This window comes from Hirundo rustica, chromosome 31, assembly GCF_015227805.2.
Source record: "Hirundo rustica isolate bHirRus1 chromosome 31, bHirRus1.pri.v3, whole genome shotgun sequence".
Taxonomy (NCBI): domain Eukaryota; kingdom Metazoa; phylum Chordata; class Aves; order Passeriformes; family Hirundinidae; genus Hirundo; species Hirundo rustica.
The window spans coordinates 481,008-503,900 of record NC_053480.1 but is presented as its reverse complement, the minus strand read 5'-3'; the positions used below and the strand labels follow the sequence as shown (position 1 = coordinate 503,900).

At 51.9% G+C, this 22,893-nt stretch overlaps 1 protein-coding gene and 1 pseudogene across 1 annotated transcript; both read left to right on the top strand.

Moving 5' to 3' along the window:
* LOC120764531 (class II histocompatibility antigen, B-L beta chain-like) overlaps positions 1–22,893 on the top strand; it is a 60,508-nt pseudogene that overhangs the window by 25,773 nt on the left and 11,842 nt on the right.
* Positions 7,092–10,584, top strand: LOC120764552 (zinc finger protein 239-like). The gene is made up of 2 exons (XM_058423828.1): positions 7,092–8,226; positions 8,877–10,584. Exon 2 carries the CDS (start codon positions 8,904–8,906, stop codon positions 10,062–10,064), a length of 1,161 nt encoding a protein of 386 aa, XP_058279811.1. The 5' UTR covers positions 7,092–8,226; positions 8,877–8,903; the 3' UTR covers positions 10,065–10,584.

Genomic DNA, 22,893 nt, shown 5'->3' with positions numbered 1-22,893 from the left:
TGCTTTTTTTTCCCAAATACTCCAAGATGCTTTTTAGCCTGAAAATTGAGCCATTTCACAGAGGCTTCTTCTGCCACTTCTTCTTGTCCTCCTGACTGAAGCAAGTCATCCACATCCTGCATTAACCCAATCCCTGGGGCTGGGGTGAATTCTTTGGATATTTTCTGCAAGGCTGGCCCGAATAAGGCTGGAGCTTCTGTGCCTCCCTGAAGAAGGGCTGTCCATGTCTTTCCCATTTTCCCTTCTAACCCTTGTTCCCAGTCAAAGGCCAACTCCTGTTCAGCATCCTGTGTAAGTGGGCATCCCCAGAAAGCATCTTTTCCATCAAGTGCTGAATGGTAGCAGTGTGAGGAGGGAGCCTGGTTACAGATGGTGTAAGGATCTGAGACTGTGGGGTGCCTCGGTTTAATAATCTCATTTCTTATTCTTAGGTCCTGCAGCATTCTATAGATTCCATCTGGTTTCTTGATTGGCAGCACTGGAGCATTCCAGGGAGAGATGCCAGGCTCCAAAAGCCCTGCCTTTAAGAGGGGCTCAATGACAGGCTGTGAGCCCTTCCTTCCCTCCCTTGGAAGAGGGTATTGCTTTTAGACACCACTTGTCCTGGTTGCTTGAGAGTAATTTGGAGAGGCTGGGTGTCTGATTTTCACTATTTCCCTGGGGCTGCCCACACTTCTGGGTTCACTTTAGCATCGGCCTTGTCAGACATTTGACACAAAGGTACCACAGAGCTGGCCTCTGTGTCACCTTTTACAATATTTATTTGTATTCCTAATTTAGCCATCAAATCCCTTCCCTGTAATTTATAATCACAATTAGGAGGAAGCAGAAATTCATGCATTTCACTTCTATCTCCACATCTGCTAATAGTGGTTGAATAAAATACAGCCGCTCTTGTTTCTCACTTATCCCAATTCAACATTTTTCGCATTTTCCCTCTTTGGTTCTAAGATTGAGAATGGATGGAGAGGCCCCTGTGTCTATGAGGAAAGACCTCCTCTCGATCCAGACCCATCCTGAATGTTCTCAAGAGCTCCAGTGTGGTGGATCCCTGGTGTGATGGGAGCTCTGACACACCTGAAGCAGTGTGTCCTCACTTGAAGCCAAGGAATCTGTCTCAGTTTGAAAGACAGGTATCTGCTAGGGAGAGGCGGGGCCTCTCTAGGAATGCGGGAATTCCAATCCCTTCCCTCCAAGTTATTATAATTTAGAAGATTAAAGAGCCTTTTCAGGCAGAGCTATGGGGAAAGGAATAACAGTTCTTTGCTAATAAATATAACAGGACAAACCAACAACAACTAAAGTATTAATAATAAACAGAACCAGGAACCTCGAGGGGTTTTGTTTCACAAACCCCGGGGCAGTCTGATCTCTTGGGACCCTGAGAGCACCAAGCTGGAATGGTGGAAACTCTGGGGCTGGTGACTGGAATGGCAGGATGTCCCGGCAGGCAGGGGGTGTCCCGGCAAAGTGAGCAGTGCTGAAGAAGCCGTGACAGCTGGATGGGGCTGGCCCAGCTCCAGCAGGGCAGGTGAAGTGGGCTCCGAATTCCTGGGCACTCCAGCAGATGATGGATGGTGGTAGATTTCCCAGGACCGGACTTTCTGTTGACAGTGGACTCTTCTCACACCAAGCAGCAGCCTGGCTGTCTTCTCCTATGCCAAGAGCTGGAAGAACCCTCAGCTCCACTGTCTTGGTTTGAAAAAGACAGGTGTCTGCTATGGAGAGGCAGGCCTCTCTAGGAATGAGGGATGCAAATCCTTCCCTCCATGTTATTATAATTTGGAAGATTAAAAAAAAAAACTTTTCAGTCAGAGCTATGGGGAAAGGAATAACAGTCATTTACTAGTAACTAGAACAGGACATACAAACAACAACAGCAATTATAATAATAGTAAAACAGAACCAAGAACCCCGAGGGGCAAATGGTGGAAGCTCCGGCGCTGATGGCTGGAAGTGGAGGATTGTCCTTGGCAGGCACGGGTGTGTCCTGGCAGGCAAAGTGGGCAGTGCCAGAGAAGCCGCAGCGGCTGGACCCGGGCTGACCCAAAATCCAGCAGGGCAGCAAAAAAACTCCGAATTCCTGGGTGCTCCAACAGATGATAGAATTCCCAGGACCAGACTCTTCTGTTAACCATGGACTCCACGCAGCTCTCAGTCGCCTGACCGTCCTCCCCAGAAAACCGAGAGCAGTGAGCCCACCACCCTCAGCTCCCCGGAGCTTTTTTCCCTCCCCCAGAACTAAGTGATCAACTTTCCTTTGTTCGGGTGAGCACCCTTTAACTATCAGTACTTAGTCTCCTAGCAACTTATGGGCGGGGGGTGAAATTCTACAGGAAACTTAACCCTCAACATTATCCCAAATTTTTTCCCATACCAACATATTATATTGAATTTAAACCTTTAAATAATATACATATATATACATGTGAATATAAATACAGACACAGTCACAGTGTTCACCGAAAAACAAGGTCCCCTTGAGGTATGCAGCGGGTCTCTCCATCCTTTTGCATCACCCACCACGTGCAACCACGTCCCTGAGCAAAAACAACCCCAGGAGCGGGATTGTCTTTGCTGGAGGCAGAATTAATCCAAACAGTTTTTCCCAGCATTCCTCTCATGTGTACCACTGGAACCTTATCTCCATCTCTTGTTCTCGGGGGCTCAGATTGGGCAGGGCCTGCTCGGTTGGTGGAACCTCGAGTGTTCACTAACCAGGTGGCCTTTGCTAAATGAATCTCCCAGTTCTTGAAAGTCCCCCCAGCCAGTGCCTTCAAAGTGGTTTTAAGCAGGCCATTGCATCGTTCAACCTTCCCGGCTGCTGGCGCATGATAAGGAATATGGATAAGGAATACCCACTCAATGCCATGTTCTCTAGCCCAGGTGTTTATAAGGCTGTTCTTGAAATGGGTCCCATTGTCAGACTCAATCCTCTCAGGGGTACCATGCCTCCACAGGATTTGCTTTTCAAGGCCCAGGATGGTGTTCCGGGCAGTAGCATGGGGCACAGGGTAGGTCTCCAACCATCCAGTGGTGGCTTCCACCATGGTCAGCACATAGCGCTTGCCTTGGCGGGTTTGGGGAAGGGTGATGTAGTCAATCTGCCAGGCTTCCCCGTACTTATACTTGGACCATTGCCCGCCATACCACAGGGGCTTCACCCGCTTGGCCTGTTTGATGGCAGCACACGTCTCACAGTCATGGATAACATGAGAAATACTGTCCATGGTTAGATCCACCCCTCAGTCTTGTGCCCACTTATAGGTGGCATCTCTGCCCTGATGGCCTGAGGCATCATGGGCCCATCGAGCTAGGAACAACTCCCTTGTGTTGCCAATCTAAGTCTATCTTTGACACCTCTATCTTTGCAGCTTGATCTACCTGCTCGTTGTTTTGGTGCTCCTCATTAGCCTGACTCTTGGGGACATGGGCATCTACATGACGGACTTTGACAGGTAGCTTCTCTACCCGAGTGGCAATGTCCTTCCACTCATCTGCAGCCCAGATTTCCCCTACGCTGCTAATTGGCTTTTTTCCACCTGCCCAGCCAACCCCACAGAGCATTGGCCACCATCCACGAATCAGTGTAGAGGTAGAGCTTTGGCCAGGTCTCTCTTTCAGCAATGTCCAGGACCAGTTGAACAGCTTTGACTTCAGCAAGTTGGCTTGACCCACCTTCTCCTTCAGTGGCTTGTGCAGCCTGTCCTGTGGGGCTCCATATGGCTGCTTTCCGCTTCCGGTTCATCCTTACGATGCGGCAGGAAGTGTCAGTGAAAAGAGCATAGCGTGTTTCTTCTACTGGCAGTTGGTTGTGTGGTGGACCCTCTTTGGCACGCGTCACTTGTTCCTGCTGGTCTTCATCTGTGAGACCAAAGTTTTCACTTTCCAGCCAGTTTGTAATTACCTCCAAAATCCCAGGGTGATTTGGGTTTCCAGTGCAGGCATGCTGAGTGATGAGGGCAATCCATTTGCTCCATGTGGTGTCAGTGTCGTGATGGGTGGAGGGAACCTTTCCTTTAAACATCCACCCCAGCACCGGTAGTCGGGGTGCCAGGAGGAGTTGTGCTTCTGTGCCAATCACCTCTGAAGCAGCTTGAACTCCTTCATAGGCTGCTAAGATTTCCTTCTCTGTTGGAGTGTAGTTGGCTTCGGACCCTCTGTAGCTTCAGCTCCAGAATCCCAGTGGTCGGCCCCGAGTCTCCCCAGGCCCCTTCTGCCAAAGGCTCCAGGACAGGCCATTGTTCCCGGCTGCTGAGTAGAGCACGTTCTTCACATCTGGTCCCGTCCTCACTGGGCCAAAGGCTACTGCATGAGCGATCTCCTGCTTGATCTGGGCAAAGGCTTGTTGCTGTTCAGGGCCCCAGTAGAAATCATTCTTCTTGCGGGTGACCAGGTAGAGAGGGCTCACAATCTGGCTGTACTCAGGAATGTGCATCCTCCAGAATCCTATAGCGCCTAGAAAAGCTTGTGTTTCCTTCTTGCTGGTCGGTGGAGGCATTGCTGTGATCTTATTGATGACCTCAGTGTGAATCTGCCGCTGTCCATCTTGCCACTTTACTCCCAGGAACTGGATCTCTCGGTCAGGTCCCTTGACCTTGCTCTGCTTGATGGCAAAACCAGCTTTCAGGAGAATCTGGCTGATCTTCTCTCCTTTCTCAAACACTTCCATTGCCATGTTCCCCCACACAATGATGTCATCGATATACTGTAGGTGCTCCGGAGCCTCACCCTTTTCCAGTGCAGCCTGAATCAGTCCATGGCAGATGGTGGGGCTGTGTTTCCACCCCTGGGGCAGTCGGTTCCAGGTGTACTGCATGCCCCTCCAAGTGAAAGCAAACTGAGGCCTGCATTCTGCAGCCAGAGGAATGGAGAAAAATGCATCAGCAATGTCAATTGTGGCGTACCATTTTGCTGACTTGGACTCCAGCTCGTACTGGAGTTCCAGCATGTCCGGCACAGCAGCGCTCAATGGTGGAGTCACTTCGTTCAAGGCACGGTAGTCCACAGTCAATCTCCATTCTCTGTCAGACTTGCGCACAGGCCAGATGGGGCTGTTGAAGGGTGAGTGGGTTTTGCTGACCACCCCTTGGGTTTTCAGCTCACGAATCATCTTGTGGATGGGAATCACGGCAATTTGATTTGTCCGATACTGTTGGCGGTGCATCATCGAGGTGGCAACTGGAACTCGTTGCTCTTCTACCTTTAGGAGTCCTACTGCAGATGGATTCTCTGACAGTCCAGGCAAGCTATTCAATTTCTTAATGCCCTCTGCCTACGCAGCTGCTATTCCAAAAGCCCACATCAGTCCGTTAGAGTCTTTGTAATAGCCATTCCGGAGGAAGTCTATGCCCAAAATACACGGTTCCCCTGGTCCAGTCACAATTGGATGTTTCTGCCACTCCTTCCCGGTCAGGCTCACCTCGGCTTCCAGCAGTCAATTCCTGTGATCCCCCCATCACCCCGGCAATGGAAATAGGTTCTGTCCCCACATATTTCGATGGTATCAGTGTACACTGCGAACCAGTATCAACTAAAGCTTCATACTTCTGTGGCTCTGATGTGCCAGGCCATCGGATCCACACCGTCCAATAGACCCGGTTTTCCCGTGCCTCTCCCTGGCTAGAGGCAGGGCCCCTCTAGCACCGGGCATTATTCCCTTCCTGGGCATACATGATAGAGGTTCCTTCACAGGGATCTGACATATCCTCACTTCTATAATACCTGGCAGCTTGGTCATGCGATGTCGAGGCTACCTTCATCTTAGTGGAACTCCCTCGGTTAGTGTTTCTCTCCTTGAGCTCACGCACCTATGCTGCCAGGGCAGAAGTGGGTTTCCCATACCACCTTCCCATGTCTTCCCCATGGTCACGCAGAAAGTACCACAGGTCAGCTTGTGGGGTGTACCCTCTCTCTCTAGCTGGGGGCTGTTGAGCTCTGACTCTGGGGCCTGTAACTTGCACCGGTGCCACATGGGAACTGTTCCTCCTCATCTCCTCCATCTTCTCTGTCACCTCCTCCCTCATCTCCCTTATCTCCTCTCTGAGTTCCTTAGTCATGGCAGAGACCTGAGCCTGCATTGGGCCACCGATCATACTCTTGTAATTTTTGAGCTTGTTGGCTACAGAACCCACTGTCTCTCGGTTGTTATCAGGATGAATTGTTGCAATGTATGTGGCGTATTGAGATGGTCCTAGAGTTGCCAGATTCCACAGCATTTGCCCTGTGCCCCTGACCTTGTCAGGGTCATTATCATGCTGTCCACCCCTCCCAAAGAGTACCTCCAATACTGCCACTTCTCTCAGCTGTTGGATCCCTTCCTCAAGGGTCTTCCAGCGCATTCTATGATGGTGCTCCTGCATTCTGTCTCTGTGGACAAACCTCTCCCGTACACTCATTAAAAGCCGCTCCCAAAGGGAAAGGGGCCCTGGCTCCCTTACGAATACCTGATTCACACCTGAGTCCTGGGCCAAGGGTCCCAAATTCCTTGCCTCACTATTATCTAGTTGCACGCCTGTACCTATAAGGTCCCAGACCCGAAGTAACCAGGCTGTATAAGCCTCACGTCCCCGCCGTGCAAGGTCTTTTTGCAGATTATGGAGACTTTCATATGTCAGGGACTCAGTGATGATCTCAACCTCTGACTCCCCTGCGGTTTGTGAGGGCCCTCCTTTCTTATCCTTGTTGCCTGGGTGCTCTGATTTCACCTTATACTTCTTTGTTTCCACAGGGGCAACTGCTGCTGGCTGTGGCTGCCCCTGTGGTTCAGCTGGAACCTGGACGCTTGTAACATCTGTGGGTTCCACTGCTGCACCATCAGACTCTCCTTTGTCGGGGCAGGGGGAGGGTTTCCCAGCAGCTGGGGCTAATGAGGCTACTACAGGGGAAAGGTACTCCCTCAGCATCTGGCCCATCTCACAGATCTCCTTCAACCAATCTGGGTGGTTTATTTCTGAGGCAGGCTGTGGGGCAGGGTCAGGCTGTGGGGCAGTGTCAGGCTGTGGGACGGGGTCAGGCTGTGGGGCAGGTTCAGGCTGTGGGGCAGGGTCAAGCTTTGGGACGGGGTCAGGCTGTGGGGCAGTATCCTTATTCTCTAGGGTAGGTATCAGGGTGGTTATCCAGGTCAGTCTCCCCTTATCTCTAAATGCTAAACAGAACAGGCATACCAGCAACACCAGCCACTGTATGATGTCAGTAACATTCAGAGATTTGAACCCTTCAAAGACTGGTGGGGTAGACCCGAAGAGCTGGGTGAAGGGTTGTGGAAAAATTTCCCCCGGTGTCATTTCTTCACAGTAGGTACTGTTGTTAAAGTAACCACAGAAACACACAGTTAGTGTATGATAGCCCTGAATCCATGTGCCTGCCTTCCAGAGGAAATTAAAAATCCACAAATTCCTCACTTTGTTAACCCATATAGCAAACTGGATGACAGCCACAGTAGCCTTAGTTACAGGGCCCATGTTTAGAAAAGGGCCTGCAAATGGGAGGAATATGGTGGCCACCACATGCCACCCGAACCAGGTTAAGCCAGACCACATGATATCCAGTACACAAGAATGTAGGCACTTAAGAACTGTTATTCCTTTTTCTCTCAATGCCCTCGTGCCCACAATTTGGGTACCAAATTCTGTCTTGGTTTGAAAAAGACAGGTGTCTGCTAGGGAGAGGCCGGCCTCTCTAGGAATGAGGGATGCAAATCCTTCCCTCCGTGTTATTATAATTTGGAAGATTAAAAAAAAAAACAAAACAACTTTTCAGTCAGAGCTATGGGGAAAAGGAATGACAGTCCTTTACTAGTAAATGTAACAGGACAGACAAACAACAACAGCAATTATAATAATAGTAAAACAGAACCAAGAACCCCGAGGGGCAAACGGTGGAAGCTCCGGCGCTGATGGCTGGAAGCTGGAAGTGGAGGATTGTCCTTGGCAGGCAGGGGTGTGTCCTGGCAGGCAAAGTGGGCAGTGCCAGAGAAGCCGCAGCGGCTGGACCCAGGCTGACCCAAAATCCAGCAGGGCAGCAAAGAAACTCCGAATTCCTGGGTGCTCCAACAGATGATCGAATTCCCAGGACCAGACTCCTCCGTTAACCGTGGACTCCACGCAGCTCTCAGTCGCCTGACCGTCCTCCCCAGAAAACCGAGAGCAGTGAGCCCACCACCCTCAGCTCCCCGGAGCTTTTTTCCCTCCCCCAGAACTAAGTGATCAACTTTCCTTTGTTCGGGTGAGCACCCTTTAACTATCAGTATTTAGTCTCCTATCAACTTATGGAGCGGGGGGGGGGGGGTGAATTCTACAGGAAGCTTAACCCTCAACATCCACCCATCCCTGTCCTTTTTCCTCCCTCCAACTTTGTCTGATCTTCTCCCTCCTGGCCACATCTTTTATGTTAGTCAAGTACCCTCTAAGTACCAGCACTTTGTTTCCTAGTAACTTATGTGGAAAAATTCTTTAGGACAAAAAGGAACAAACCTAACCCCCAACAGAACCACACGGTTCCACCCCTCCCTGTATCTGCAGCCTCCCCACAGCCTAGGAGCGTTTCCCCCCCCTCCATGCAGCAGGTGATCAGGGTGGGTGATCCACGATTTTCACGGGGGTGAATCTTGGTGTTTCTGATGTTGATTGAGCTAAATGTTACTGCTTTGGTTTTTTTGCAAGGGATTGAATATTTTAGAAGAGGTTTTAGCTGAGTCTTGATGTTTGGGAAGATTTTGATCTGTGTCTTGATGTTTGGAGGACTTTTGGACTGAATGTTGATGTTTTGGAGGTTCTTACAGGCACAAGGTGCCCAATGACTGATATGACTGATATGAACTTGTGCAAGGAAGAACCCCCAGCCTAAGGCGCTCTCTTGTTTTCTCCCCAAACCAGGATTTTTCATTCCCAAGGAGTGGCCGGATGGAGGAGGAGGAAAAGCCCCGGAGATGCCGCACAAGGAGCGGCTGCAAACCCAGCGCAGGGAGCTGCGAGGAGCAAAGACCCGTCCTGTGCCAGGAGGGCGGCCGGAGATCCAGCCAGAGCTCCGAGCTGGTGGAGAAGCCTCATGGAGGGGAGAAGCCCCACAAGTGCTTGGAATGTGGGAAGGGTTTCAGCCGGCGCCTGCACCTGATCCAGCACCAGGTGATCCACACTGGGGAACGGCCCTATGAGTGTGGGGAGTGTGGGAAGAGCTTCAACCACAGCTCTGGTCTGCTCCGGCACAAGAGGATCCACACCGGGGAACGGCCCTACAAGTGTGGGGAGTGTGGGAACAGCTTCAGCCACAGCTCCAACCTGATGCTACACCAGAGGATCCATAGTGGGGAAAAGCCCTACGAGTGTGGGGAGTGTGGGAGAATCTTCAGCCGGAAGGGCAACCTGATGCAACACCAGGTGATCCACACTGGGGAACGGCCCTATGAGTGTGAGGAATGTGGGATGAGCTTCAGGCAGAAAAGCACACTTACGCAACACCAGAGGATCCACACTGGGCACAAGCCCTATGACTGTGTGGAATGTGGGAAGAGCTTCAGGTACAGCTCTGGCCTGAGGAAACACCAGGTGGTCCACACTGGGGAAAAGCCCTATGAGTGTGGGGAATGTGGGAAGAGCTTCATCCAGAGATTCCAGCTGATGGAACACCAGAGGATCCACACTGGGGAAAAGCCCTACAAGTGTGGGGAATGTGGGAAGAGATTCAGAGGAAGCTCAGCCTTTATCCGGCACCAGGTGATCCATACTGAGGAAGGGCTCTACACCTGCTTGGAATGTGGGAAGAGCTTTGGATGGAGCTCCAGCCTGAAATACCACCAGCGCATCCACACTGGGGAGAAGCCCTACGAGTGTCCCAAGTGTGGGAAGAGGTTTCGGGTCAGGTCCACTCTTCTCGTGCATCAGCGGATTCACAGAGAGGAGAGGCCCTTCCGCTGCCTCGACTGCGGGAAGGGCTTCAAGCTCAACTCACACCTCACTGTCCACCGGCACATCCACACCGGGGAGAGGCCCTACAAGTGTCCTGAGTGTGGGAAGAGCTTCTCAAACAGTTCTATCTTGAGTAAACACCGACGGCGGCACCACTAAGGGAAGCCCTGCGAGTGCCCCAAGAGTGGGAAGAGCTTTGTGCGCTGCTCCAGCTCCATCCCTCATGGGAGGATCGGCTTTGGATGATCCCCAGTGACCCCCGTTGGGCAGAGCCCTGGTGGTCTGTGATCCTGGTGATCTCCTTTGGGTGGGGGGAAGGTGTTGAAGAGATTTCTTTCCCTTCTCCTGTGGGACTTGGCCAAGCCGAAACATCTATAAACTTAAGGCCGAGGGAAACCCCTTACTAGTGATGGCAAGTAGTAAAGGTTCTTGGGAATTTACATGTCAATGAAGTTGTTCCATTTACGTTTTTATGATTGGTCAGTTATCTTGTACAAATATGGTTATCTTCCCAGAGTGAGTGTCTGACTGGACCCTTACCCTCAGACCTACCCTGTATATTGTCATGTTTTCCTCAGTTCCGTGTCTTCCCTGGGTTACCCCCACGGAGTTCTCCTGGGTACTGTGCACAGTTTTTGGGTACTGTCCCTATTTTCTTCTTTCTGTTATTAAAGTATTGTTTTTCTAGTGTCAACCGTCATTCCTGCTCCTAATTATTTTCTCTCCTTCTCCGGGTGCGATGTGGTTGGTAATAAATTCCCTCCCTGTGCCCAGGCTGGGTCTGTGCCAGCGCTGGCGCTCAGGGCGGGATCTCTCGGTCCTTCTCTCAACTCCCGGACCTCTCCTCAGCCAATCAGAGAAGGCGTTGAACAGGGTTCAGCCAATTAGAGCCAGCAGATCTGATGACTCACCAGTTGCCGGGCAGACCCGCAGTGCCCAGTGTTCCCCTCCTGGACTCTTCTCCCCGCCCCATCGCGGCTCCCCCGGGGGTGCCCCCAAGACCCTCCCAATAAACGGCACCGGCGTGAACTGGGAAGCTTTTTTGGGAACACTGGGAGCAGGCGGGCGGGGGCAGAGTGACAGTGGGGCTGGGGGGAGCACCTGACCCCTCCCAAAATCAGCGCAGGGACTGCAGGAATTGAGAGGACACACTGTGCTGCACAAGCAAAGCCAGTTTATTACACTAAACACTCGTAGTTATAGTTCTCTAAGTTCCATACAGAATTTTCCACGCAGACCCCTTTGCCTCTGTTCCTTTACTAACACAATCTTTTCAGATATCAAGTCCTCGTTGTATTCTTTTGCCAGCAATGTCCTTGTTACATCTTCTCTGGTCAGAGTGGTCAGAGTGACCAGACATGAAGTCGTTGCTTTTGTTCTTGCCTTGAGTTTCTCTCTCCCACAGCTTCCGCTGTCCCAGGGCCAAAAGGTCGGCAGTGTTACCCAGCTCAGCTTCTGCAGCTGTCTGATCTTCCACAGGGGATGGAGCGGGGGGTCCTGGCCGGGCCCGAGGCCACGGGGAGGGGCTGCGGCCGCTGCGGGCTCAGGAGCTCTGTGGGCAGACAAAAGGGGGTGACACCGGGCTGGGGGTCCCCAGGGGGAGCGCACACGTTCACCCGAGTCCCGCTGGCCCCCAGACAGGTGAGCTCCCAGCACCACCAGCACCACCAGTACGGCCCCAGCTCCCCCGACACGCCCCATCCCCAGCGCCGGGCGGTGCCGCCGGCCCCAAAGCAGCCGCGCTGTGCTGGGGGGGTCCCCGCGGCCCCGCCCCGGGCGGCGCTGGGAGCACCAGTCCGGACCAGTTCAAAGCGTGGGCGAGTGGCATCAGAACCCACGAATGCGAGTCCACCACAAGCCACGTAGAATGCCCGAAACTGGCAGAAAGCATCAAGATTCTCCAATAGATGGGGTCACCTTCACCTATAAACTGGCCAGGAAATCCCCCCAAGCCGTTTATAACCCCCCTAAACTGGCGGAAAGCAGCAGGATCTTCCTTAATAGGGGCTTCCCACATCCTTCCTAATATGGATCCCACTCCAATGTCAGAGGCAGGTGTCTTCCCCCTCCCAGCAACTCATCCCTCAGGACTGGAGGGTGCCCCAAAACCTCCTCAGTAACTGGCTTGCCCCAAGTTCTTCATCCCAAAGTGTGGCTGTCTCATTGCAGACCTCATCCCCCAGATCCCCACTGGGTGGGAGGAAAGTGTTGGAGAGATTTCTCTTTTGGTTCTGCTGTGAATAAATTCACTCCCTGTGCCCAGGCTGGGTCTGTTGTGCCCGTGACAGTGCTGGGACCAGGATCCCTCCCCATCCTTCTCTCAGCTCCTGGGCCTTTCTTTGTACTTCCTGTCCCTGTGCACTTGCAGAGGGCAGGGACAGGAGCAGTTTTGGTGTCTCAGCATGCAGGCAGGGCCAGCCCAGCCCCAGGGTTCCAGGGGGCTTCTGGGGATTCCCTGTTTGTGGGACATCCCTGCTGTAGGAGGGTGTCCCCCCTTGCTGCAGCCCCAGCCCTCAGGCAGCGCTCAGCCAAGCAGAGAATGCCCTCAGCTGGGGCCTCATTTTTGGGTACACCTGAGCCCCTGGACATCTTGGATGGCCATTTTGGGGTGCACCTGAGCTGCTAGGCATCTGGGACCCCATTTTTGGAGCTGTATTGGATTTGCATTACCTCATTTTAGTAGCTGGATTTTTTACAGGGCTGGGTTCTGAGAGAAGGTTCTGCAAGTTTCCTCTGTCTGGCAGATCCAGTCTCTGGTGGCTCCAAAGATGGAGGTATTGGTTGCAGAGATCCATGAGGATGCAGAGATCCCCCCGCAACCCCTGGAGGAGCCACGCTGGAGCACGGGGATGCCTGAGAGGAGGCTGTGACCCCATGGACAGAGGGGCCCCCGCTGGAGCAGCCTGTCCTTGAAGGTCTGACCCCATGGCAGAGTGACCCACGCTGCAGCAGTCTGAGGGGGGCTGTTCCCCATGGGATGGACTCAGGTTAGAGAAGTTCCTGGAGAACTCTCTGGTGGGAGAGACCCCAGGGTGCAGCAGGGGAACGACTCCTGTCCCTGAGCAGAGGGAGAACCCACGGGGGATGAACTGACCCTGACCCCATTCCCTGTCTCCCTGAAATGCCGGGTAGGAGGCAGAGGTGGAAGGAGGGAGGGGTGGGGAAAGGTGTTATGAAGGGTTTTCTTTTTCTTCTCATTATCCTGCTCTGAGTTTATTAGCAATAAATCCAATTCATATCTCCATGAACTTGTTGTTCCCATGATGGTGTTTGATCAGGGATCTCTCCTGGTCCTTAACTCAGGAACCCTTGGTTAAATTTTCTCTCCCCTGTGTGGCTGTGGAGGGCAGTGAGAGCGGCTTTGGTGGGTGCCTTGTCCTTGGGCCAGTGTCACCCCACTACAGTGGGACATGTCCTTGTGTGGCCCTGTGCTATGGTGCCACAGTTGCTGTTGCTTTTTTCTTCCACATGATTTTATCTTTTGCACTAAATGCTTGTGAAGTGCCCCAGTGTCCCTCGTGTTCCCTTGGTGCCGGCAGCCCCATCCCTTGGCAGGGACAGGGGACAGGGGACAGAGAGTGTGTGCAGGCACAGCAATGCCCCAGAGCCAGGGAGGGGACACGGCACAGGGCACAGGAACAGGGCACAGGGCACAGGGCACAGGGCACAGGGACAGCAGACAGGGGACAGGGGACAGGGACAGCGGACAGGGGACAGAGAACAAGGGACAGGGCATAGGGCACAGGGCACAGGGCACAAGGCACAGGACACAGGGCACAGGGACAGGGGACAAGGCTCAGGGCACATGGCACAGGGGACACAGGACAGGACACAGGGGACAGGGGACAGGGACAAGGGACAGGGGACAGGGGACAGGCACAGGGCACAAGGCACGGGGCACAGGGGACAGGGCCCAGGACATGGGGCACAGGGCACAGGGACAGGGACAGGGACAGGGCACAGGGCACAGGGCACAGGGCACAGGGCACAGGGCACAGGCAGCATGTGTGGACATGACACCACCCCAGAGCAGCAGCCGGGGCAGAGCTCTCTGCCCTCCCACAGCCGGAGGAGGGATTCTCCTGCTCTCAGCCCCGTCAGATTCCAAGGTATCTTGGTTTAAAAGACAGGTATCTGCTAGGGAGGGGTGAGGCCTCTCTAGGAGTAGGGAATTCCAATCCCCTCCCTCCAAGTTACTATAATTTAGACAATTAAAGGGTCTTTTCGGGCAGAGGTATGGGGAAAGGAATAACAGTTCTTTACTAGTGTGGTGGTTTCAGGCAGATTTTGGGAGAAATCCTCCCAAGGGGCCCCCCTCCCCTCCCCCAATCGGTTCGGGAAAAAAGAATTCCTCAGGGAGAAGTGGAAAAAACCTGTTTAATTAACAGGCAAAGCACTCCCAGCACAATACCCGATGACAAGAGCTTCGTGCCGCTTACGGAGGGATAACAAACTTAAAGAAAGTCTCCTCTTGAGGATTGTCACTGTGCTCCACCGCTCCGTCTCCGCTGACGTTGGGAGAAAAGGAGATGTGCAGGGCTGGTCTTGGTGGGGTGGGTCCCCTGTGGAGGCCCCCGGTGCTTCCTCCAGGTCCTTAGTCTGGAGAGGTTGGAACAGTTCCGAGGAGAGGGCAAAAAAAAGGAAAAAGGAAGAGAAAAAAAAAAGGGGAAAAAAGGAAAAAAAAGAAAAAAAGAAAAAAAAAAGCAAAAAGCTTCAGCTATTCTACAGCGTCTAACTACGCTAGCACTAACTAACAGCCGGGGAAAAAAAAAACAGAGCTTCTTTCGTCTTGCCGTGTTCCAACTCCCCCGCTTCAAGGTCACTCCAATGAGCAGAGTTTTCCTGGGCAAAAACAAACCGCACTTGCCCTCCCCCCTGCACCCAACAGACGATTGGGGATACACAGTCACCCCAGGACAACTAGTATGTATAACAAGGCAAACAAACAACAACTACAGCATTAATAATAAACAGAACCGGAAACCTCGAGGGGCTTTGTTTTACAAAGTCTGGGGCAGTCTGATCCCTTGGGACTCCGAGAGCACCAAGCTGGAGCAGTGGAAACTCCGGGGCTGGTGGCTGGAAGGGCAGGATGTCCCGGCAGGCAGGGGGTGTCCCGGCAGTGCAGGGCAGTGCGGGGCTGCAGCGTAGCAAAAAGAGCAGCGCTGGAGAAGCCACGACTCCGGGGCAGGGCTGGCCCAGCTCCAGCAGGGCAGGCAAAGGAGCTCAGAATTCCTGGGCACACGAGCAGATGATGGTAGATTTCCCAGGACCGGACTTTCTGTTGACAGTGGATTCCTCCCACAGCAAGCAGCACCCTGGCTGTCCTCTCCAATGCTCAGAGTGAGAAGAGCCTCCAGCTCCCCCAGCTCTGTCCTATTCTTGCCCCAAAAACTAGTGTGATCTTCCCCCTCCTGACTTTCAGCCACCTCCTTTCTGTTGGTCAAGCACCATCTAAGCACCAGCACTTAGTCTCTTAGCAACTTATGGGGAAAAATTCTATAAGGAAAAAAAAAAGGAACAAGCCTAACTCCTAAGATTATCCACCCTGAATTTTTTCCCATACCAACATATTATATTGAATTTAAACCTTTAAATTATTTACATATATACATGCCGACATGGATACAGACACAGTCACAGTGGTCACCCTAAAACAAGGTCCCCTTGAGGTATGCAGCGGGTCTCTCCATCCTTTGGCATCACCCACCATGTGCAGCCAGGTCCCTGAGCAAAAACAACCCCAGGAGCGGGATTGTCTTTGCTGGAGGCAGAATTAATCCAAACAGTTTTTCCCAGCATTCCTCTCATGTGTACCACTGGAACCTTATCTCCATCTCTTGTTCTCAGGGGCTCAGATTGGGCGGGGCCTGCTCGGTTGGTAGAACCTTGAGTGTTCACTAACCAGGTGGCCTTTGCTAAATTAATCTCCCAGTTCTTGAAAGTCCCCCCATCCATTGCCTTCAAAGTGGTTTAAGCAGGCCATTGCATCGTTCAACTTTCCCGGCTGCTGGCGCATGATAAGGAATATGGTACACCCACTCAATGCCATGTTCTCTAGCACAGGTGTTCTGGAAAAAAAAAGAGAGAGTCAGAGACTTGCTCTTTTGTATGTTTCTTTATTATCAAGCATGGCCTTGCGGGAGAGCTTGCTTGCTCCCTTGGCAACGCGGAGGAGGAGGTACACACAGCTTCGCTCCACAGCAAAGCTGGGGACTCCCACAACCCTCATGGGCTTTTTCCCCTTGCCGGGGAGTCCGTTCCGCTTTGCTGATCAGGGGTCATCCAGCAATGGGGGACTCCTTCTCAGGTCACGGCGACTAAATAAAGTTCCTTCGGTGGACCCCCGTACCTTTTGCACTAGTCTGAAGTGCGACTTCAGTCCTGGATTTTACTTTGGTTCCCTGCTTTTCAGAGTCTCTCGTTCTTGAGTTGTTCCCAGAATTCCAGTGTTCTTTTTATTTGCATATTCAGACTCTATCCAACGAATGGGAGCAGAGATACAGGTAATAAGGTGACTTCTTAATTAACAAACAAGTAAATAAGGTGATTAATCAATATTAAAACAGGAATAAGGCAAATTCTTTATACAGAACTAGCATTACCAATCTTAATGGAATTACTTAACAATTAAGTAATTAAAACATAGATTATTTGAATATATCTTATTTATAACACAGGTGTTTATAAGGCTGTTCTTGAAATGAGTCCCGTTGTCAGACTCAATTCTGTCGGGGGTACCATGTCTCCACAGGATTTGCTTTTCAAGGCCCAGGATGGTGTTCCGGGCAGTAGCATGGGGCACAGGGTAGGTCTCCAACCATCCAGTGGTGGCTTCCACCATGGTCAGCACATAGCGCTTGCCTTGGCGGGTTTGGGGAAGGGTGATGTAGTCAATCTGCCAGGCTTCCCTGTACTTATACTTGGACCATCGCCCGCCATACCACAGGGGCTTCACCCGCTTGGCCTGTTTGATGGCAGCACACGTCTCACAGTCATGGATAACATAAGAAATACTGTCCATGGTTAGATCCACCTCTCAGTCTCGTGCCCACTTACAGGTGGCATCTCTGCCCTGATGGCCTGAGGCATCATGGGCCCATCGAGCTAGGAACAACTCTCCCTTGTGTTGCCAATCTAAGTCTATCTTTGACACCTCTATCTTTGCAGCTTGATCTACCTGCTCGTTGTTTTGGTGCTCCTCATTAGCCCGACTCTTGGGGACATGGGCATCTACATGGCGGACTTTGACAGGTAGCTTCTCTACCCGAGTGGCAATGTCCTTCCACTCATCTGCAGCCCAGATTGGCTTTCCCCTACGCTGCTAATTGGCTTTTTTCCACCTGCCCAGCCAACCCCACAGAGCATTGGCCACCATCCACGAATCAGTGTAGAGGCAGAGCTTTGGCCAGGTCTCTCTTTCAGCAATGTCCAGGGCCAGTTGAACAGCTTTGAGCTCAGCAAGTTGGCTTGACCCACCTTCTCCTTCAGTGGGTTGTGCAACCTGTCGTGTGGGGCTCCATACAGCTGCTTTCCACTTCTGATTCATCCCTACGATGCGGCAGGAACCATCAGTGAAAAGAGCATAGCGTGTTTCTTCTGCTGGCAGTTGGTTGGAAGGTGGACCCTCTTCGGCACGTGTCACTTGTTCCTGCTCCTCTCCATCTGTGAGACCAAAGTTTTCACTTTTCAGCCAGTTTGTAATTATCTCCAAAATCCCAGGGTGATTTGGGTTTCCAATGCGGGCGCGCTGAGTGATGAGGGCAATCCATTTGCTCCATGTGGCGTCAGTGTCGTGATGGGTGGAGGGAACCTTTCCTTTGAACATCCACCCCAGCACCGGTAGTCGAGGTGCCAGGAGGAGTTGTGCTTCTGTGCCAGTCACCTCTGAAGCAGCTTGAACTCCTTCATAAGTAGCCAAGATTTCCTTCTCTGTTGGAGTGTAGTTGGCTTCGGACCCTCTGTAGCTTCAGCTCCAGAATCCCAGTGGTCGGCCCCGAGTCTCCCCAGGCCCCTTCTGCCAAAGACTCCAGGACAGGCCATTGTTCCCAGCTGCTGAGTAGAGCACGTTCTTCACCTCTGGTCCCGTCCTGACTGGGCCAAAGGCTACTGCATGAGCGATCTCCTGCTTGATCTGGGCAAAGGCTTGTTGCTGTTCAGGGCCCCAGTAGAAATCATTCTTCTTGCAGGTGACCAGGTAGAGAGGGCTCACAATCTGGCTGTACTCAGGAATGTGCATCCTCCAGAATCCTATAGTGCCTAGAAAAGCTTGTGTTGCCTTCTTGCTGGTCGGTGGAGACATCACTGTGATCTTATTGATGACCTCAGTGTGAATCTGCCGCTGTCCATCTTGCCACTTTACTCCCAGGAACTGGATCTCTCGGTCAGGTCCCTTGACCTTGCTCTGCTTGATGGCAAAACCAGCTTTCAGGAGAATCTGGCTGATCTTCTCTCCTTTCTCAAACGCTTCCATTGCTGTGTTTCCCCACACAATGATGTCATTGATGTACTGTAGATGTTCCGGAGCCTCACCCTTTTCCAGTGCAGCCTGAATCAGTCCATGGCAGATGGTGGGGCTGTGTTTCCACCCCTGGGGCAGTCGGTTCCAGGTGTACTGCACGCCCCTCCAGGTGAAAGCAAACTGAGGCCTGCATTCTGCAGCCAGAGGAATGGAGAAAAATGCGTTAGCAATGTCAATTGTGGCGTACCACTTTGCTGCCTTGGACTCCAGCTCGTACTGGAGTTCCAGCATGTCCGGCACAGCAGCACTCAATGGTGGAGTCACTTCGTTCAAGGCACGATAGTCCACAGTCAATCTCCATTCTCCGTCAGACTTGCACACAGGCCAGTGCGGGCTGTTGAAGGGTGAGTGGGCTTTGCTGACCACACCTTGGGTTTTCAGCTCACGGATTATCTTGTGGATGGGAATCACGGCAATTCGATTTATCCTATACTGTTGGCGGTGCCCCGTCGAGGTGGCAACTGGAACTCGTTGCTCTTCTACCTTTAGGAGTCCTACTGCAGATGGGTTCTCCGACAGTCCAGGCAAGCTATTCAATTTCTTAATGCCCTCTGCCTCCACAGCTGCTATTCCAAAAGCCCACCTGAGTCCCTTAGAGTCTTTGTAACAGCCGTTCTGGAAGAAGTCTATGCCTAAAATACGCGGTGCCCCTGAGCCAGTCACAATTGGATGTTTCTGCCACTCCTTCCCGGTCAGGCTCACCTCAGCTTCCAGCAGAGTCAATTCCTGTGATCCGCCCGTCACCCCAGCAATGGAAATAGGTTCTGTCCCCATATGTCCTGATGGTATCAGTATACACTGCGAACCTGCATCAACCAAAGCTTCATATTTTGTCACTGTGTCCCTCACGCCTAGCAGGCGTTGACCATAAGCTAGCTCAGTTCTGCACTGCGGCAACATGGATCGGTCGGAGTTACAGGCAGGGCGAGTAACCTCCTCCCGGTGGGTTCTTGGTTCCCACAAAGGTGAGTGGACCTGATGGCGTTACGACTGCGGCGACGGAAAAGGGTCAACTCTCTTGAGCAGAGTAGAAGGTAGTTTATCAAGGGGAGTCCGGCAAGGAGCTCTGCCTCAGACCACTGCTGCCCAGAGAGAGCCCAAATCAAAGCCTTGCGGCCACTTATAAATGGGGTAGGATCCAGGGGTGGTGACAATGGGTCAGCCAACCAGGGAACACAGGGGTGTAACATGGGGTGTCAACTCCTGAACCATTAACAAATCACAAGAGGGGAGGAGGGGATTCCCGGGGCACCAGCTTATCACTCGACGCCTCTCCTGGATCTCTCCAGAATCCAGGGAAGGGTCTTGAAGTGACCGACAGGGCGACCAAGAGGAGTGAGGGGGGGATTGACAGGGACAGGTGCAGGGAAGGAATGATTGGCATAAAACATCTGGTTACATAACTAACTCATAAGGGGGAAATTATTACAGAACACAGGGGGATACAGTGGACTGAACCATTACAAAAATAACTTATAAATCTTACAAAAATAACTTAATAACTCAATAAAACAACTCTTGCACCACTACAATATTTCTGTGGCTCTGATGTGCCAGGCCATCGGATCCGCACCATCCAAAAGACTCGATTTTCCTGTGCTTTTCCCTGGCTAGAGGCAGGATCCCTCTAGCACTGGTCATTATTCCTTTCCTGGCCACACATGGTAGAGGTTCCTTCACAGTGATCTGACATATCATCCTCACTTCTAAAATACCTGGGAGCTTGGTCATGCGATGTTGAGGCTACCTTCATCTTAGTGGAACCCCCTCGGTTAGTGTTTCTCTCCTTGAGCTCACGCACCCATGCTGCCAGGGCAGAAGTGGGTTTCCCATCCCACCTTCCCATGTCTTCCCCATGGTCACTCAGAAAGTACCACAGGTCAGCTCGTGGGGTGTACCCTCTCTCCCTAGCTGGGGGCTGTTGAGCTCTGACTCTGGGGCCTGTAACTCGCACCGGTGCCACATGCGAACTGTTCCTCCTCATCTCCTCCCACACTTCCCTTATCTCCTCTCTGAGTTCCTTAGCCAGGGCAGAGACCTGAGCCTGCATTGGGCCACTGATCATACTCTCATAATTTCTGAGCTTGTTGGCTACAGAACCCACCGTCTCTCGGTTGTTATTGGCATTAAAGGTTGCAATGAATGTGGCGTATTGAGATGGTCCTAGAGTTGCCAGATTCCACAGCATTTGCCCTGTGCACCTGACTTTGTCGGGGTCATTATCATGCTGTCCACACCTCCCAGACTACTTCCAATACTGCCACTTCTCTCAGCTTTTGGATCCTCTCCTCAAGGGTCTTCCAGCGCATTCTATGATGGTGCTCCTGCATTCTGTCTCTGTGGACAAACCTCTCCCATACACTCATTAAAAGCCGCTCCCAAAGGGAAAGGGGCCCTGGCTCCCTTACGAATACCTGATTCACACCTGAGTCCTGGGTCAAGGGTCCCAAATTCCTTGCCTCACTACTATCTAGTTGCACACCTGTACCTATAAGGTCCCAGACCCGAAGTAACCAGGCTGTATAAGCCTCATGTCCCCGCCATGCAAGACCTTTTTGCAGATTACGGAGACTTTCATATGTCAGGGACTCAGTGATGACCTCAACTTCTGACTCCCCAGCAGGTTGTGAGGGCCCTCCTTTCTTATCCTTGCTGCCTGGGTGCTCTGATTTCACCTTATACTTCTTTGTTTCCACAGGGGCCACTGCTGCTGGCTGTGGCTGCCCCTGTGGTTCAGCTGGAACCTGGACGCTTGTAACATCTGTGGGTTCCACTGCTGCACCATCAGACTCTCCTTTGTCGGGGCAGGGGGAGGGTTTCCCAGCAGCTGGGGCTAATGAGGCTACTACAGGGGGAAGGTACTCCCTCAGCATCTGGCCCATCTCATGGATCTCCTTCACCTAATCTAGGTAGTTTATTTCTGAGGGTCAGGCTGTGGGGCAGTATCCTTATTCTCTAGGGTAGGTATCAGGGTGGTTATCCAGGTCAGTCTCCCCTTATCTTTAAATGCTAAACAGAACAGGCATACCAGCAACACCAGCCACTGTATGATATCACTAACATTCAGAGATTTGAACCCGTCAAAGACTGGTGGGGTAGGCCCAAAGAGCTGGGTGAAGGGTTGGGAAAAATTTCCCCTGGTGTCATTTCTTCACAGTAGGTACCATTGTTAAAGTAACCCCAAAACCACACTGTTAGTGTATGATAACCCCGAATCCATGTGCCTGCCTTCCAGAGGAAATTAAAAATCCACACATTCCACACCTTGTTAACCCATATAGCAAACTGGATGACAGCCACAGTAGCCTTAGTTACAGGGCCCATGTTTAGAAAAGGGCCTGCAAATGGGAGGAATATGGTGGCCACCACATGCCATCCGCACCAGGTTGAGCCAGACCACATGATATCCAGTACACAACAATGTAGGCACTTAAGAACTGTTATTCCTTTTTCTCTCAATGCCCTCGTGCCCATGATTTGGGTGCCAAATTCTGTCTTGGTTTGAAAGAAAGGTATCTGCTAGGGAGAGGCAGGCCTCTCTAGGAATGGGGAATTCCAATCCCCTCCCTCCGAGTTACTATAATTTAGAAAATTAAAGGAGTTTTTTCGGGCAGAGCTGTGGGGAAAGGAATAACTGTTCTTTACTAGTAAGTATAACAAGGCAAACAAACAACAACAACTACAGCAATAATAATAATAAATAGAACTAAGAACATCAAGGGGCTTTGTTTCACAAGCCCAGGGCAGTCTGATCTCTTGGGTCCCTCCCCAAGAGCACCAAGCTGGAACGGTGGCAACTCCCAGGCTGATGGCTGGAAACGGTGGGTTATCCCCAGCAGGCAATGGGGGGTGTCCTGGCGGGCAAAAAGGGGGTGTCCCGGCAAAGTGAGCAGCGCCGAAGAAGCCGCGATGGCTGGATGAGGCTGGCCCAGCTCCAGCAGGGCAGGCGAAGGGGGCTCCGAATTCCTGGGCACTCCAGCAGATGATGGATGGTGGTAGAATTCCCAGGACCGGACCCTCCGTTAACAGTGGACACTTCACACAGTAAGCAGCCATTCGACTGTGCCTCTCCGATGCCCCGAACAGAAAAAAAAAGAAACCCAGCTCTCCCCAGCCCTGTCCTTTTTCCCTCCCCCAAAATTCGTGTGATCCTCTTTCTCCAGGCCACATCTTTTTGTGTTAGTCAAATACTCTCTGAGTATCAGCACTTTGTTTCCTAGTAACTTATGGGGAAAAATTCTTTAAGACAAAAAGGAACAAATCTAATCCTCAACAAGGGGATTGTTTAATAGGGATATAACTTTGCCTAGGATCTTTAGTAGGCATAATTTGAAAAGCCTTCTTCAGCAGCATCCTTCATATGATCAAGCACGGGCCAAGGGATCTCCCCTGCCTGCTTGCCTGCCTCAGACCATTCACCTTCACCACTCATATGTTCAATTGTAATAGGATTATTTTGTGCATCAA

Bases quoted from the DNA above. Each gene is read 5' to 3' on its own strand.
- LOC120764552 (XM_058423828.1), top strand. From the start codon at position 8,904: ATGGAGGAGGAGGAAAAGCCCCGGAGATGCCGCACAAGGAGCGGCTGC.